We start from the raw sequence: 16,894 nt of genomic DNA, 5'->3' as shown, positions 1-16,894 counted from the left end.
ACGTTATAATATCTGCTGTGTACAGATGTTTACAGCGCTGCAGAGGTATGCTGAACAAACACAAGAGGGGGAGGGACTTAACGTGCGAGTGACGTTTTGGAACAACCAATCACAGGCGTTCGAGTTTGTTCGCCAGCCAATCAGAATGCTCAAAAACTAGGCTGTCCGGGGCAACTTGACTATGAGAGTTGTGTTTGAGGAAGAAGGGAGATTTTTTATGGCGGAAATGTTTCAATGTATCAACCTGGAAATAAAGCATCAATGAGACATCAGAGGAAGGCTGAATGAACGCAAAGAGGGTGAGTTTGAGAAGGTCGGGACAGGAGACCGACCTGTTTGTCTACCTGTCAGTCATGTTTGTTTACACCGCAGGAGCTACTTCAGGGAATTTCACTCATGTTTTAGTGTTTTTAAAAGATTTGTGTTAGTTAGCAGTAGAAAGCGGAAAGTATGGCGTTGTCTTTGGTTGTCTCTTAAAGCCTCGTGGGGCCAAAAGCATCTACTCTGCCGGAGTTTCCTTGAGCAACCCTTTAAATCCCTCAGGTCCTCCCTGTCTCCGTAGAGTCAGCATGGTTTATTTGCCATATGCACAATAATTACAGCAGCAGTCAATGGTAATGCAAAGCACGAGTCTCAGGCTCTTGAATGCAACATAGAAAGAAACAGTGTGAGAGAGCAACCTGTGACCTAAATAAAGCCAGGAGTGGTGCAGAGACACAGTGCAGATTAAAGAAATAGATGGATAGATGAATAGAATACTGTACATGAAATAATAACATTAAAATATAATAATAACTGAAGATGAAATAGAGTACTGTACATTAAATAATAAAAACATCATACTTATAATAACTGAAGACATGAAATAATTAAAATAAAATCAAAATATATTAATTTTAAACAACATAGAATACTCAACATGAAATAATTAAATTAAAACAAAATATAATAATAACTGTAAAATAAATAAAATACTGTAGATGAAACAATTGAAATAGAAAATAATTATAACTGTAAATTAAATAGTACACTGTACATGAAATAATTAAAAATAAAAATATAATAATAATTAAATGAAATAGTATACTGTACATAAAACACTTAAGATAAAATAAAAATATAATAATAATTAAATGAAATAGTATACTGTACATAAAATACTTAAAATAAAATAAAAATATTATAATAACTAAATTAAATAGAATACTGTACATGAAATACATAAAAATATAATTATAACTGTAAATGAAATAGTTTATTGTACATTAAATAAAAAAATGTGAAAATTAATATATATACGCAGTATGTACAGATGTTTAAAAATATCTTCTCTTTGTACATTACTTTAATCTCATGGTTGTGTGTTGAAAAATATTTTAACAAGAATATTACATTTAGAGAAACTGACCTGTTACTAATATTCAAACATTCATATCTGTCAAACAACAAACAGTATTTAATGAATTATTAGATTATTAGATTATTTTAGCGTAACTTCATATTCACAAAATATCAGATCTAAATACATATTTTTGTAACAATATCAAATATAAAACTATGTAATGAAAAACTAATCAAAATGATAAATGTATGCAATTCTTAGAACGTTAGATAGTTAACAAATTAGATACATCCTTGTGTGTATATCATATTTCATGGTTTTGTATTATTGTAAACTTTTTTGTGAATCCTGTTGCTTCTTGTGCCGACATTTTGACAAGTGAAAGTAAATTAGAAAAATTGTTTATAATAAATAAAAAACAACTATAATCTCTGAGTGTTTTTCTGGTTAAATAAAGGTTACATAAAATAAAATCATCATACTGTGTTTCCAGATGCACACACACACACACTCGCACACACCTGAGTCCTGTGTAACGATCTGAGGAGGAGATGATACCAGAGCCCACAGCTGCATCCAGGACCTCACAGAAGTAAGTGAATGTGTCCTTTTGCAGATTTCCACCTATTTTTTCTCTAAAACATGTTTTTCTTTGACACTACTTGAAAGAAAATAATCAAAATACTCTTTGATGTGTTTATTAAACTATTAGACCATTTTGTGCTGAAATTACACTTTTAGTAAAGTCCCTCAAAAGTGTAGCGCTTGAGTACTTAGTTACCACCACTGGTCCTTGAATCCTAATAAGATTTTATTTTATTCATGTAATTCATGTTTTTCACTTCCCAGTAAGAACTCCCATGATGATGCGAACTCCTCCAGGGCTGTCCATCATTCAGAGGATGAGTCGGGGAATGAGAACAGACAAAGGAGCTTGGTAGGTGTTTTTTCTCTGTTCATCATGTAGATAGATAGATGGATGGATGGATGGATGGATAGATAGATAACTTTATTTATACCCGAGGGGAAATTAGGTCATCGTAGCAGCGGTACAATACAATGAGAAATAAAAAATATAAAATACAATAAGATTACAGTATCACAATTTAAAACACTATATACAATATACAATAAGATGCTTAGCAGTTCCAGATAAATATTAAATAATATTGAATACTAATTACTGGGCAGAATGGCCCAGGCAGTGTGAGAACAAACGGGCAGGCCAGCGGGGGGAGACGGAAGGGGGGACAAGTACCCTAAAGCCCGGGGCACGGTACGGGCGGACAGTGTGAGTGCGCCCTAAGGTGCAAGATAAAGAGAGAAAGGTGCATTTTTAATTACAGGTATGTGACAGCAGTATGACGATATGAGGGATGTACACATTATTTAAAGCCTGCATAATTTACAGCCCCATGACGCGTTATTTTGTGATATTTAATATTTTCGTATTACAATTGGCTTATTTCACAGACGGTATTTTGACATGTCACAGTACAAAAAGCACAGGTGTAAATAAAAAAATGAATGATGGCTGAATCCCATTTAGCTGCTTCAGTTTCAGTGTCCTGGGTTAAACACAACAGAGTCATCGTTAATGTTTTTACACCTGAAGTGGAAAAAACAATAACCTACGTCAAATCATTTTAAGGGACACACGTGTGGAGGTGTTTTCTCTATTTTGCAAGAGGTCCTCGGCCGTAAGAAAAGTTGAGAACCTTTGCAAACATTTGAAAATCGATGAGTAAAAAACACTAAATATGGGGTGTTGCTTGTCTTATAGGAGAGTAAACTGAATGTGTTTGAGTTTGGGTCATTTGGAAAAGTTGGGAAATTAAAGTGAAGTTTTTTTCTTTCAATTTACTGACAAAAATGCAAATTTTAACTGAATAAAAGCTGAAAAAATTACCAATAATAACAGTGCATATGTACAACAATAGGCAACAAAAATATAACATTTCCTGTACAGAGGGGAGTAGGAAGAAGCAAAATGCTTGTCTATTTCTACCCCTATATTAATCTAATCCATTGGTGTCAAACTGATCCAGTAAAGGGCCGTGTGGCTGCAGGTTTTCATTCCAACCAATCAAAAACACACATGGTCCAACAATTCAACTGTGTGAAGACAGTTCAGGTGATTGAGGAAGTCGAGTCAGGTGTGTTCTTGCTTCGTTGGAATGAAACCTGCAGCCACACGGCCCTTTACTGGATCACTTTGACACCCATGATCTAATCCATCAATCATCCATCAGTTACAAAAACAATTACATAAACCCAGAGTCAATCCCCAACTAAAGAACAATGCTCATCGTCTTCATACATAATCAACGACACTAACCAATAAAGAAAGTGGAAGTAAACTGTCGCAGCCCCAGATATTTATATCAATAATGTAATTTTCTCATTAGTACAACTAACCTAATCTCCAATCTCCCTTTAGTAATTAATCATCAAGGTGAAGAAATGTGTTTGTCCTCACATATTTACTGTCTTATCTGCCTCTTTTGTCAAAATCCACAGAGACGAAGGAAGAGACCACAGGAGGGCTCAGAGAATGTCAAGCGCGAAAGTGCGGGGGCCAGCCGCAGCAGTGTTGGCAGGGCAGGAGGCCGCCCCCGTAAACGGAGACACGTGGAGGCCGTCACCCTGTTCGAGGTGGTCACCATGGGCAGGAGCGCCATGCAGGTAAGACTAGCTCACCCCCAGCTGTGATGCACTTGCTTCTTCTCTAGATTGTCCGATTTTATGTGATTTCAAAAGCCAACGCAGTTGTTTTTCTCAGAAGTAACGTGTACGGAAGCCCTAAGAGGCAAGTTAGAAAAAGAAAATTCTGGTGATTCATTTTCCGTCTGATAGTTTTCTTTCTAGGGCACGACCAGTATGGGATTATTGAGATTTATACCAATTCTGAATCTGGGAGGAAAGAAATCACCAATTTCAGATATGTTGGTTGATATATAGTGAGTTTTTGTGTTGAAAATGGAGCTTTTCTATGTGGATTTTTCCACAGGCGGTGATTGATGATTGGATTGAAGCTTACGTGACGGACAGAGACTCTTCTCTCCTGGATCTCATCAGCTTCTTCATCCAATGCTCCGGCTGCAAAGGCACGCACACGCAAACGCAAACGCACACGCACACGCACACTCATACACTCACACACACAGACACAGGTGTATGATGTGTCCCTCTTGTCTCTCAGGTGTGGTCACAGCAGAGATGTGTCAGAGCAAAGAGGACAGTGAAGTCCTGAGTAAGATGGTGGAGGAGATGGATGAGGTAAGACGCCTCTTTAATCTGTGTTTCTTCATCAGTTTTTAACACAGTTTTGAGCTGAAACTCTTTGACTGTGTGTGTTTCAGGTGGCAGGTCTGCAGTATAAGAAGTTCCTGGCCTTCCCGTGGATCCTCACAGTCACGTGGCCCATGGACACGGTCAGTAGAACCTCCAGGCTTAATTTACTTTTACTCTGTTTTCAGGGTTAAACACACCGTCGTTAACCGTGTTACTGTATTTTACTGTCTTTTGCAACTGTTTTTGTTTCTTTATTGTGTTAACTGGAGAACTCAAGGAACAAGATTTCTCTCCCCTGTTCAGTACTTCATACCGAGATAAACTTTCCCTTGACCTAAGAGGATGAACAACTTCTTTCTTTTTTCCTTCTAACTGAACTGATATCCAATTGGTGTAAGCTCCAGACTGATCTGATAGCTCACCTGTCCAAACAAACTCCGTCACATCAGGAAAGTAAAACATTCGTGCCTGTTTTCAAACCTGCCCTTCAAAGTCTGTTTCATGTCCTCCCTCCTGTCACTGTAGGATAGCGTGGAGTATCCTCTGATACAATCAGGACCGTGCGGCCGCTGGTTCCACTCTGACTTCTGCGACTTTGTGTCGGTGCTGGTGGCTCAGTGTCAGCACAGCGTCATATTTGACAGCTACCTAATGAACACCCTCATCTCACTGCTCACCGAGCTGTCGGACTCGTATGTGCGGGCTTTCAGACACACCTGCACACTAGCAGGTAAATAACAGAAAACACAGACTCTCGCACAAACACTCAAACACATCCGCTAAACTGAATCTTTCTGGTTTTGATGCGCGATAAGCGTTGAAGCTGCTGAGCTCTCTGGCGGCCGTGGCTCTGAGCCTGAGCGTCGCCATTGAAAACGGTCATAAGCTGTACGATGTGCAGAAGACGAAGACGGTGAGACCGAAAAGCACCCAGCAACAAGAGAGAACACAGAATAAGATCACAGAGGTAAGAGCGGTGTCACTTGGTACCTGAAGATTTTGTCTTTATCTCTATAAGTGATGTAGGACTCACTGTGCCTTTCCTCGTGCTCTTCAAGCTGCAGGAGAAGAGGGCAGAGATGGAGAGCATGATGGACGTCATCTTCAAAGGCGTATTTCTGAAGAGATATTGGTAAGTGTTTCTCTGTCACTGTTGTGCATTAGAGCATTATCCTATTGAGAGTGGAGCTGATTTCTTTTCTGTGTGTTTCTGTGCAGCGATGTGCTTCCAGAAATCCGCGCTATCTGTATGGAGGAGTTGGGTTTGTGGATGAAGAACTACAGTTCTGTGTTTCTCAATGATAGCTACCTCAAATACATAGGCTGGATGATGTACGACAAGGTAAATGACGGCGAACATATAATGCAGTGAAATGTGACGTAACACATGGATAGTTTTGATATTTTTGTGAATGATAAATCCTTTCCAATGAAGACAGACCGTTATGACTGTGATTGTCTCTTCCCTGGGATGCGTATCATGTTTCAGATACCTGATGTTCGTCTCAAGTGTGTGTTAAGTCTACAGGGTTTGTATGGAGATCATACGCTCCTTCCTAAACTGGACCTGTTCACCAGCCGTTTCAAGGTAAACAAATCTGCTTAAAGCTGCATTAATAACTTTATGCAACCAGGGGGCAGAAAAATATAAAACTAAGTCATCACATATCAACAGTTTATAGAGTTGTGTGGTGAATATTAGCAAAAAGGTCCCATCCACATATTCAGCTCATTTTGAGGCGTGTTTCTGGATATCTAGTTTCCCTCTTTCAGCTCGGTTTTGGTCTCCAACAATTCCTGATGAAAATATCTGGTTCGAGCTGCTAGATGTTTGACTTTCTTAAAGTTTTTTTTAAGCCGTGTATGACCAATATTTTTATACTAACAGTTACGAGGTTTCAGCAATAGAGTATGTGTATAATGGACGACATGACGCTCCCCAAAAGTGAAGCCAAACATCTCAATCGACGTCTGATGGCTAACTGCAGTATAGGTCACAAGTCCTCTCCATGTTAGAGGATGGGAAAAGATGGCGTTGGAATTTTTTCTTCATGCTGATGTATGTTCTGATGTATGTTTGTATTTAATCAGTGATTTAATGCTACATAAATGGGATGAATGATTGACACCTGTGCCCGTATCCGTAATATTGTGGCTGCACGTTTGTACAGTGGATCTGTGTCGTTCATCTTTATATACAATCTGTGGTTTCAGCTGATTATGTAGCTGTCCGGCCTGAAACTGTACTGTTCTGGTTCACTCGCACCGCTCTCATAGTGTTGTTTCCAGCCGCAGCAGGCAGCTGTTTTCTGCAGAAAAAGCTCTAAAAACCCAGTGTACACGACCAACCAGCAGACAGAAACACTTAGACTATCTGCTGAACATAGAGGAGCAATTAGCTACTACAGAGGTATCTCCCTCAGAAGTTGGTGGAGACCAAAAACAGCTAAAAGAGAGTGAATATTAAACATACATTCATGAATTGGACACATGCATGACTCCGTATGAATGATAATGTTCCTCTGTAAGTGGCACGACTGATCCAAACCCAAAATGAGCTAAAACAACATAAAAAGCTTTGTAGATATGCAGCGTTTGGTGACAAGTCAGTGTGTTTGACCTTACAAATAATAATATGTTCAATCTTATTATCCAAAATATGATTAATGCACGTTCAGTTGCACATGTTTGCTCATGTTTGACGTTTACTGGTCCAGGACCGGATGATCTCCATGACTCTGGATAAGGACAATGAAGTGGCGGTGCAGTCCATGAAACTGCTGCTTCTCCTCTCCAAGTGAGTTTGTTGTTCTCATGATTTTCCTTAACGTTCTACTGCTACTTTTTCTTCACGTCAAACTTTTTCTGTCCCTTCCAGAACCTCTGATGATGTGCTTAGTCCCGGGGAATACAAGCTGCTGCTCCAGTTAGTTTACTCTTCGCAGCGGCCTCTTGCAGCCACTGCAGGGGAGCTGCTCTTCTCACGGTACGTTCACCTTCATCACTTAAAAAACAAACAAATGGTCAAAAAAACTGTTTTATTTAAGTTTGCCTGGACGTTGTTGGTCTCTTTCAGGCTTCTCAACACTGTAGCTCCGGCATCTGATACACCGGAAGAAACAAATGAGGAGGAGGCACATAAACGACAAACAGCTGCCAGACTGAAGGCTCTGCTGCAGTTCTACCAGGAGTCTGAGGTGAAAACACTCTGGCCGTTTCAATTCAATGCTGTTTTAGCTAAGAAATTACCATTAAAGGACTAACATGTCCGTCTGTGTACACTTTCAGCTGCACGAGCATGTGGTGTACTTGGTGGACAGTCTGTGGGACTGCGGGGGAGCTCTGCTGAAGGACTGGCCCACACTCACATCTATACTGCTGCAGGACTCCCCCTCACACGGTTCAGGTAACTGATATGTGTGTGTTTGTGTATTTGTAGGCATAAGCGTCCTTTAAATTCACCAGGAGATTCATTTGACCAGTAATTTCCGTTGATTTGAATGAAATAGTTGGATTTTAGGTGAATAGTCATTAAATATTGTGCTTACTGATGAGTAAAACATTATTGTGATGCCTCAGATGTAGCTATTAGAACATCAATACATTTTTTAATAATTCATTTTTTTCATGCGCACAGGTCTTACTCTTGAAGAAACGACGATACTCGTGGAGATCCTGGTAGCGTCTGTGCATCTGGCCGCAGAGGGACCAGTGCTGGCAGGAAGGAGTGGAGCAAAGAAGGTCAGTGGGAGATCCGTCCACAGTTACGGGCAGTGACGTGTTCAGAATTTAGGACCAATGTAAAAATACAGTTCTCTCTCTCTCTCTCTCTCTCTCTCTCTCTCTCTCTCTCTCTCTCTCTCTCTCTCTCTCTCTCTCTCTCTCTCTCTCTCTCTCTCTCTCTCTCTCTCTCTCTCTCTCTCTCTCTCTCTCTCTCTCTCTCTCTCTCTCTCTCTCTCTCTCTCTCTCTCTCTCTCTCTCTCTCTCTCTCTCTCTCTCTCTCTCTCTCTCTCTCTCTCTCTCTCTCTCTCTCTCTCTCTCTCTCTCTCTGCTCCTCCTCGAGGGTCACAAGGTAAACCTGAGGGGTCATGAGAGGATTAATGGGGTAGAAAAGAGGAAAAAACACAGTTCTGCTTTATAGATTTGTATTCTCCTTTTTTTCTTTGGTCACAAACCAAAAGGTTAGAAACCACTTGTTTTTTATTTAATTGTATCGTATTTTCTAATTGTATGACATGTTTTTAATGTAAAATTATAATCTGAGAAGAAACGAGTAACTAAAGCTGTCAATAGTTGCATTGGAGTAAAATTGTCTATATTTGCTGAGCCTGAGGTGGAGTGTAGCAGAAGCATACAGCAACAGAAAACTCCCAAAACTGTAATTGACACTAATAACTATAGCATCATAATCTGATGTGACAGAAGCACTGAAACATGTTGAACATATCGAATTATATTTGAATAAACAGGTGTGTGTGTCTTAATGTTTCAGGTGATGAGTGCCAAAGAAAAGAAAGTTCAGAGTGATGACTGTACTAAGCTCACTGATCATCTCCTCGTGGTGCTTCCTAAGTTACTGTCCAAGGTATTTATGCTGCATGTAACTGGCCATATGTTAGTAAAATTGATTCTGTATTAAGAACATTTATATTTAGGATGATGTCTCCTCTTTGATTCTGTTTGTTCAGTTTTCAGAGAGTTGTGACATTGTTGCCTCCCTGATGAAGATTCCTCAGTTCTTCCTCCCCGAGTGTCCAGACGTCGACAACACACAGGTCTGCACTGAAATGAGATATGAATGGAGTGATACACAAACTGTAGTTTTTGACCAGACTACCGGAGCCATGAAATAAAACTCAAGTGGGATATTTTAATTTAGAAATCATAACTGTGCTGCAGTTACCAATAGTTAAACTGAATGGTTAATAATTATGCAAAATTAATTTCTCATGAGGAACATTTTAATGGAAAAAGAAATGAATTAAATTAGACAAATATGAGATAAAGTTGGACAGAGAAAGTTTTACAATTTCTCTAACAAGGTGAATTATTTTGGATAGTTTTAATGATTTTTTTTCATTAGATTATTCATCATGTAGTAAATGTCAGAAAACAATATTAAATGCCAAATGAACCAAATGTTACATAATTCATTTCTAATGACAACAGAAAGAAGCAGCAAATCCTCACATCTGCGTGCCTGGAATTTTTAATGAATAAGTTCCTTAAAATCATCAGTTGTCATTAAAAATGTAACAGATTAATTGTGTCATCAACTTATTTTTTCGGCTCTGTCTGTTTGTTGTCGTCCTTCTCAGTTAGTATCCGTGCTGACGGCAGAGATGGGAGCTGTTTTGGACCGCCACTCGGGATCCGTTGTTCTGGAAGCTGCAGCTCGCTCGTTCCTCAGTCTGTGTGGGGAGGAGACAGCCTGGTGCTCCGTGGCCCGGGCCGCAAGAGACTCTCTGGTCCAGCGCTGGGTGGATCAGCTGACGGCATTACTGGGGGACCCACTGAAGGTGAAGGGAACAGTTATGTTGATGATTATGTGCGTTTTGGTCTCACTTTCTCTTAGTTGTTCGCTCATTTTCAGGTTGTGCATCCCATTCTTCTGTAAGCGATAGCTTAGGTTCTCATCTTCAAATGCGGCACAAATGTCCAATTGGATTCAAGGGTGAACTCATTAGATTTTGGAGGTCAAAGGTCAAGGTCGCTGTGACCTCACAAAACACATTTTTTTCCATAATTTAAGAATTCCTTTGCTTAATATGACATTTCACACAAATGTCTAAAAAGGTCAAAGGTCAATTTCACTAATTTCACTGTGACATCATAACGTTTCATAACGTCCATAACTCAGGAACAGAAGTGGAGACATTTGGGCGGATACAGAATTGGTGACACTAATCTTGAAACTGTAAATCTTATGCGCTGTCTGGTTCAAGATATGTGTGTGTGAAGCATCAACGTTTCACCCAAAAATACACTTAATACCTTTTTATTAAATTCCTTCCAAGTCTTCACTACATATATTATGGAAGTCTGGACAGCTTGGATGTAAACTTCAGTGACTGGTTGGCGGAGGCATACAACCGCAAGGCAGTAATTCTAGCTCTGTATGAAAAACTGCATACTTTCACCTCCAAAAATCCACAAACTCAAAGAAAAAAAACTTATGTCCACACCAAAGCCATAACCCGTGATGAGGAGTCACTATTAGAGATGACTCTTTTCTAAGAGATGCAAAACACTCATCTATGTAAATATTAAAACACCCTTACCCTGTTTCTCTCTTGTAGGGGGAGACTCCGAGTTTCTCTGCTGACGAGGAGAAAACCGAAGAAATTCTAGCCACACTGAAGAAACTCCGAGCTTTCCACAAGTACGATCTCAGAGCCGTTTGAGCCCGCAATATCCTGCCAGTGACGTGTTTTTATTGGCTTCATGTATCTGTTTCTCCCGGTGTTTTATTAGCTGTCACAACCTGCTTGAGTGGAACCTGTTTGAGCTGTTGTCTCCTCTCCTGTCACTGGAGAGCAGCGAGGCAGGGGCGCCGCCTGAGGTACTAACAAGGCTTCTTAAAAACCAAGTTTGTACAAGTTTTTTATTTGTTATCTTTTTTAGAAGTGTCCTCAGTCTCTTTCTTTGTTTTTGCCTGCAGGTGCTGCTGGAGGTGCTGCAGTGCCTGTGTTACTGCATGCTCTGGTCTCTCAACACCAGCACTGACACTTTAACCTCCAGAGTGAGTCACATCTGCTTTAACTTTGAACTCGTGTGAATATCAAGATTTATCTGGGGATATATAATAATATCTATATATCGGTTGTGTTTTTTGTTTGCACCACCGGTGGGCGAGGCATTAATCCAAACTTAATATCTTAGGAAAATAGAAGAAACCTTTCACATCCTCTTCAGCAGAATTATTATAATATATTAAACTTAATGAAAACTAATACCATGTACAGCTGGGTTATTTGAGCAAATATAAATAATTTAGAAAAGAGATAAAATGTTATGGTGAGAGGAGCTTAATGCTTGGGAACAATGAAATTGTTTTGAGTCGTTACTGGAGCAGCATCCATATTAATGCATAAAAATGTATCTGTTTCTGATTTATTTTATTGCATTTCTGATACGTAGCGTCAGCCCTTCAGTTATTGCAGTGGTAGAATAAGCTTAATCGATTAGTTGCTTGGCAGAAATGAATTAGAAACTATTTTGATAATCAATTAATCTTAAAGCAAACAATGTAAAAATGGTGAAACGTTTAGTTTTCAGCTTTTCAAATGGGAATATGGTTGAATCTTATTTGTCCTCTGATAGTAAAATGAACATCTTTGAGTTTTTAGACTGTTGGTCGGACGGAGATGTCACTCTGGACATGTGTGATGGGCATTTTTGAGCAAAATTCCTGACATTGTATAATCCAAACAATTACGACTAATCAATAAAATGATGATATGAATCTGTAGTCACAGTCCTACAGATAATGGATGAAAAAGAAGTATAATGTGTGTTGATAAGAGGAATGCTTTCTTTTCTTTCTTTTAAGTGGGACTGTACTTCTAGAGAGACATTATTTTTGAAGCACTTCTGTGCACTTTTAGCCTCCCCTTCCCCTCTAAAAGCTCGTACATGAAGCAGATAAAAATATTTGCAAGTAAAATGCTGTCTCCTGTCAGTGTACCTCATTCTGAAGCCCTGCGTCCGCGTGTGTGTGCATATGTTTGTGTGTTGTAGGAGAAAGCTGTGGCCCAGATACTCCAGCTGCGTCTCTTCTGTGAGAGGAGTCTTTGCTGTCTCTCCCACTCTGACCACAGTTTGCAGCAGCAGGTGAACTGATGTTTTGATCAATCAGGCACTATTGAATCTTTTTCCTTGCCTTCTCTAACTTCCTTCCTCTCTTTTTTCCTCGTTAGGCTTTTCTGGGTGTCTGTGACGTTCTGACGGCTCATTCCTATCAGCTCCAGGTGTGGGATCCCAGCTGCTTCGGGCCACTGCTCTACACACCCAGTCCCAAACTGCAGAGGGCGCTGTCGACCTTTGTATGCATGCACACCTTTGTTGAATGGGACTTGGACAGCCAGAGCCAGAGTCAGAGTCAGAGCCAGAGCCTGAGTCAGAGCCAGAGCCAGAGCCAGAGCAGTGGTGAGACCTCAGCCTGTTTACATAAATAGTTTTTTCTTAGCCTGTGTGCAAATATATGTTTTGCTTTTTGTTACTTCACTTAGATGTTTGAGCTTCATTGTGCAGAATGATGTCTGTGCAGAGTTTGACACCAGAAGGCTGTTTACACATTCGTCTGCTGAAGTTTCTCTGTGCTCACCTTAAATCTCAAGAGCTGTACGAGAAGATGTAAAATTTTAACAAGCTTATTGAACTTTTTTGTGGAAAAACCAATGAATAATTTGACCTCTCTTGGCTTCAACAGTTATTTAAAGCCCCCCCTACACTCAAAAATAATTTTCTCCTCTCTGAAATTTGAGATTCAAACATATCGTCGCTAATTCATAAACCAATCCTTGCCTTATACGGGAAACACTATTAGACGGGGGCACAACTTTGACACAACACCGGCAAAGAAACCTGAAACCTCCAACTCAGAGTGGACTGTCAGTACAGAGAGAAAACACACTGCCATCACTGACAGTTACAAGCTAACAAACAGAAACAAATGCTATTGCTATTATTCTGATACGTCCGCTAGTTTTTAGTGCACAACAGACTCCTCAGGACGCTGAAACTATAGTTGCAGATCGCCAGACGGCGTGCAGCCTGGGCTCCGTTTCGAGCTGGCGGCCATCATTTTCCATACATAAGTCTCTTTGAAATTGCCACAACTTATAGACGTCTGAAACTTCATACTACTTACTGTTGAGGGCCACAACAGACCCAAAAGTTTGGAAACTACTGGTTTAATTTTCAAGAATACTTTTTATTTTATAAGATTATTCGTGCAACTTCTCAATCTGCATAACTGCAGCTGCTTAGTGAGTGGAGTAAAATGTATAATATATCCCTTTGAAACATAGTAGAGTAGAAGTACAAAGTAGCATAAAATGAAAATATGAGAAGGAACGTACAAGCTCAAGACTGTTCATGTAAATGTGTCCACCCGCATGTCTTCATGCCTCACAATGGTGTGTGTTTGACAAAAGTGTTACCAAAGCAGTGTGCGGGGCACCCAGGAGTAAACCCAGTGTAGCACTCACACAGTAGAGGGCACTCTCACTCTGTCGGAGCGCCACAGTGAAGCTCTGATCCAGTGTAGCGGCTCGCTGTGGTAAAAACATGCAGATCTTAAATGCATGGCCACACATTTGGCTTTCTAACTCATTGCAGACTGCAGGGCTGCCAGCTGACTGTAAATGGGCTCTGATTCCCAACCCGACCTGACAATTGACCCTCAATTACGAAGGAAGCCGTGTTAATACCGTCAGACTGAAACCGGACTTATTTGTATGAAAGGGTGTTCAACTTTGTTATGCAAAGCGCTGCAGTGTGTAAATGAATGACCGCAGTGTTTTCCCGTTTGTTGTAAAATGAGAAAAGCTAGACCGGCATGTTGGAAGTACAAAGTGTTTCCTTTGTAAAGTCCTGCAGGTAAACTTATGAATCCATTCATGGGTGACTGTAACTAAAACAGATTTTTTTATTATCTTTACAATAGCTTCTACTTTGAGAGACATATTGCATCCAAATATGGGATAGTCCAGAGAAGTCAATAGAGGTCCTGGTGGGAATCCCTTAAATGTTCAACCAAATACGATACAGGATTATTGGTTTTTGAACATGTAATAAAAAGCTATTGTTTTATTGGATTTGCCTGGTAACGGTTCTGTTATATAGACAGTGTTTTCTATTAGCTGCTGGATCAGAGATCACTCGGAGGGCAAGGGCACTGAGTTAAATCATAAAATCAGGGCAATCTCTTTCCGTGAGAAAATTCCATTAACTCTGGCTCACCTCTGAGCCTATTTTATTAGCCTTGTGAAAGATTGAAGCCACATGGTGTCACAACCATAACTCTAGTCTTATGTTATCTTTGATTTCCACCTGCTAAAGCCATTGTCCTCAAACTAACTAAAACACTCCGCTTTGTTCTTTTTCCTTTTCTGTTATATGATTTCTCATGATTAATCACTCCGTTCCCCCTTTTCTCCCACTCTCGACCACTTCACATCCAACCACACGCTTGGACTCCATCTGGCTCCCTCAGTCAGTGAAGACTCTCAAGTGGAGAGGCTGGAGGAACTTCACAAACGAAGAAATCTGCTGGCGGCCTTCTGCAAGCTGATCGTGCACGGAGTGCTGGAGATGAGCATGGCAGCTGAGGTCTTCATGTACTATAAGAAGGTGAAGGTCGACCCCTTTAAAGATGGAGTCTGCAGTTCTGGAGAAAGATTACTGACTTTTGAACTCAACACCCAAACACATACACCCCTCCTGGGAGTTGCAGCTGGACTTGCAGTTGTGTGTTGCAGAAAAACTAAACGCTGCTTCTCCAGGTTTATTCTGACTCCGGGGACGGAAATCAGACCTGTCTCAGACGACCGGAGAGTCTGGATGGTTCATAATGTAGCAGTAAATCAGAAATGTACTCTGGCCCTAAACCATTCAGTGCTTTTGTAAACCAGCAGTCGTATTTTGAAATCAGTTCTTTAACAGACAGGAAAGCCAGTGTAAAGACCTCAGGATTGGAGTGATGCAGTCCACTTTCTTGGTCTTAGTGAGGTGCTGGCAGATGGATTTTGTTACCTTTGGACTGAGCCAGGATAGTGGTTTCCTCCTGTTTCCAGTCTTTCTGCTAAGCTAAGCTACCTGGCTTATTCTTTGTATTTAACGTACGTGTGAATCTCAGTGAGGAAGTGTATTTTCCAAAATTTCAAATAATTCCTTTAATGCTATGTGCTACCGAAGCTAATTCCTCCCTGTCTGTCCCCAGTACTATAACGACTTTGGAGACATCATCAAGGAGACGATGTTCAGGACCCGACAGATCGATAAGATCGAGAGTGCTCATACACTGGTGCTCTGTCTGCAGCAGGTATAGTTTCTCTGTACACTTTGAAAAAATAAAAAAAAGCCTCAACTACACACTGATATTGGAAAGATGCTGAACGGGCTTCTCTCCTCTTTTTCCTCAGCTGTTTGTTCGTCTGAAACAAGAGCAGAAGAGCGGCGGTAGAGCTCACCCAGGAGTCCAGACCTTCACGTGCATCAAAGAGCTCGCCAGGCGGTTCGCCCTCACATTCGGGGACCTCGTAAAGTTCCGCGAGTGCATCGTCACGATCCACAGGTCAGCGCGGGCTCCTGTTTTGCATTTCGTTGACTTATTTTTTTTCAGATTTTTGCATCTAATGTGTGTTAACATGTGCAGGAACAGCATAGAGTTTGTGTTCCAAGAGTTTAGTCCGAGCCCAGAAACACCTTCGCCGCCGTACCTCTCCTACCTGACCATCGTTGCTGAGTTCTCCTGCAAACTTCTCAAACCGGACAAGAAAATGGTGTAAGTGCTGCAAGACACATGAACGGTTACAAACAGGCTTTTTGTTGTTGTAATAATCTCCTACTTTGTCTCGTTGTCGTCTGTGCAGGTTCTCCCACCTGCAGAAGCACACCTCAGAGCACGTTATTGACCTCAGGGAGGATTGCTGGCAGCCACTCATCTACTATCGTGCTTCACTGTTGTCCATAACTGAAGGCGAAGATGCCGCGTCCTACGTTAGCTCAAGCAGGAAGGCGCAGCTGCCTAATCGCTCTCCCTTCTCCAAACAAAAACCAGAAGGTGCTTCAACTAAACATCAACAACAAACACAGACATGTTACAGTATCTCCTTATTGTCTTTTTTCACTGGTGTATCCTTTTTTAGGAAGCAAGTCCCCCTGCCCGCTGAGCCCCGCAGACTCCAAAGCTAGTAAAGCTCACAGGTCCAGCCTCAGTTCGAGGTGAATGATACTTATTCATTTATTTTATAAACATGTTTCATAGCAGATCTTCTTGACCTCACTCACTGTGATAACTGTAACCTCATCTCAACTCCTCAGCAATCAGGACAAGACGCATGACACGGATCCGTTTTCTGTCCCCGTGGAACCTCCTGCAAAAAGGTCCAACATCGAGGGATCTGTCCTCAGCACCGGCAACGAGGCAGACGACGACACTGTGGAAGTTGATGATGTTCATCAAACTGCCACCATCACCGATGTGGCATCTTAGCATCTTTTTTGTTATTCTGTTAATACAGGTTTATCTTA

At 40.7% G+C, this 16,894-nt stretch overlaps 1 protein-coding gene across 1 annotated transcript; it reads left to right on the top strand.

Moving 5' to 3' along the window:
• The first annotated feature begins 192 nt into the window (after positions 1 to 192).
• LOC310952845 (cohesin subunit SA-2) lies at positions 193 to 16,862 on the top strand. The gene is made up of 32 exons (XM_083921608.1): positions 193 to 299; positions 1,836 to 1,934; positions 2,192 to 2,279; positions 3,863 to 4,027; positions 4,353 to 4,449; positions 4,545 to 4,621; positions 4,705 to 4,776; positions 5,162 to 5,366; positions 5,452 to 5,603; positions 5,695 to 5,768; positions 5,855 to 5,978; positions 6,126 to 6,224; positions 7,354 to 7,433; positions 7,515 to 7,622; positions 7,713 to 7,833; positions 7,925 to 8,042; positions 8,274 to 8,377; positions 9,129 to 9,221; positions 9,325 to 9,411; positions 9,955 to 10,155; positions 10,936 to 11,018; positions 11,111 to 11,198; positions 11,298 to 11,378; positions 12,377 to 12,469; positions 12,556 to 12,784; positions 14,856 to 14,992; positions 15,582 to 15,683; positions 15,784 to 15,935; positions 16,017 to 16,145; positions 16,234 to 16,424; positions 16,510 to 16,585; positions 16,685 to 16,862. The coding sequence occupies exons 2-32, from the start codon at positions 1,894 to 1,896 to the stop codon at positions 16,854 to 16,856; spliced, it is 3,639 nt and encodes a 1,212-aa protein (XP_083777734.1). The 5' UTR covers positions 193 to 299; positions 1,836 to 1,893; the 3' UTR covers positions 16,857 to 16,862.
• The last annotated feature ends 32 nt before the right edge of the window (positions 16,863 to 16,894 follow it).

This window comes from Echiichthys vipera (genome assembly GCF_963691815.1).
Source record: "Echiichthys vipera genome assembly, chromosome: 10".
Lineage (NCBI taxonomy): Eukaryota > Metazoa > Chordata > Actinopteri > Perciformes > Trachinidae > Echiichthys > Echiichthys vipera.
This window is presented reverse-complemented; position numbering and strand designations above follow the sequence as displayed.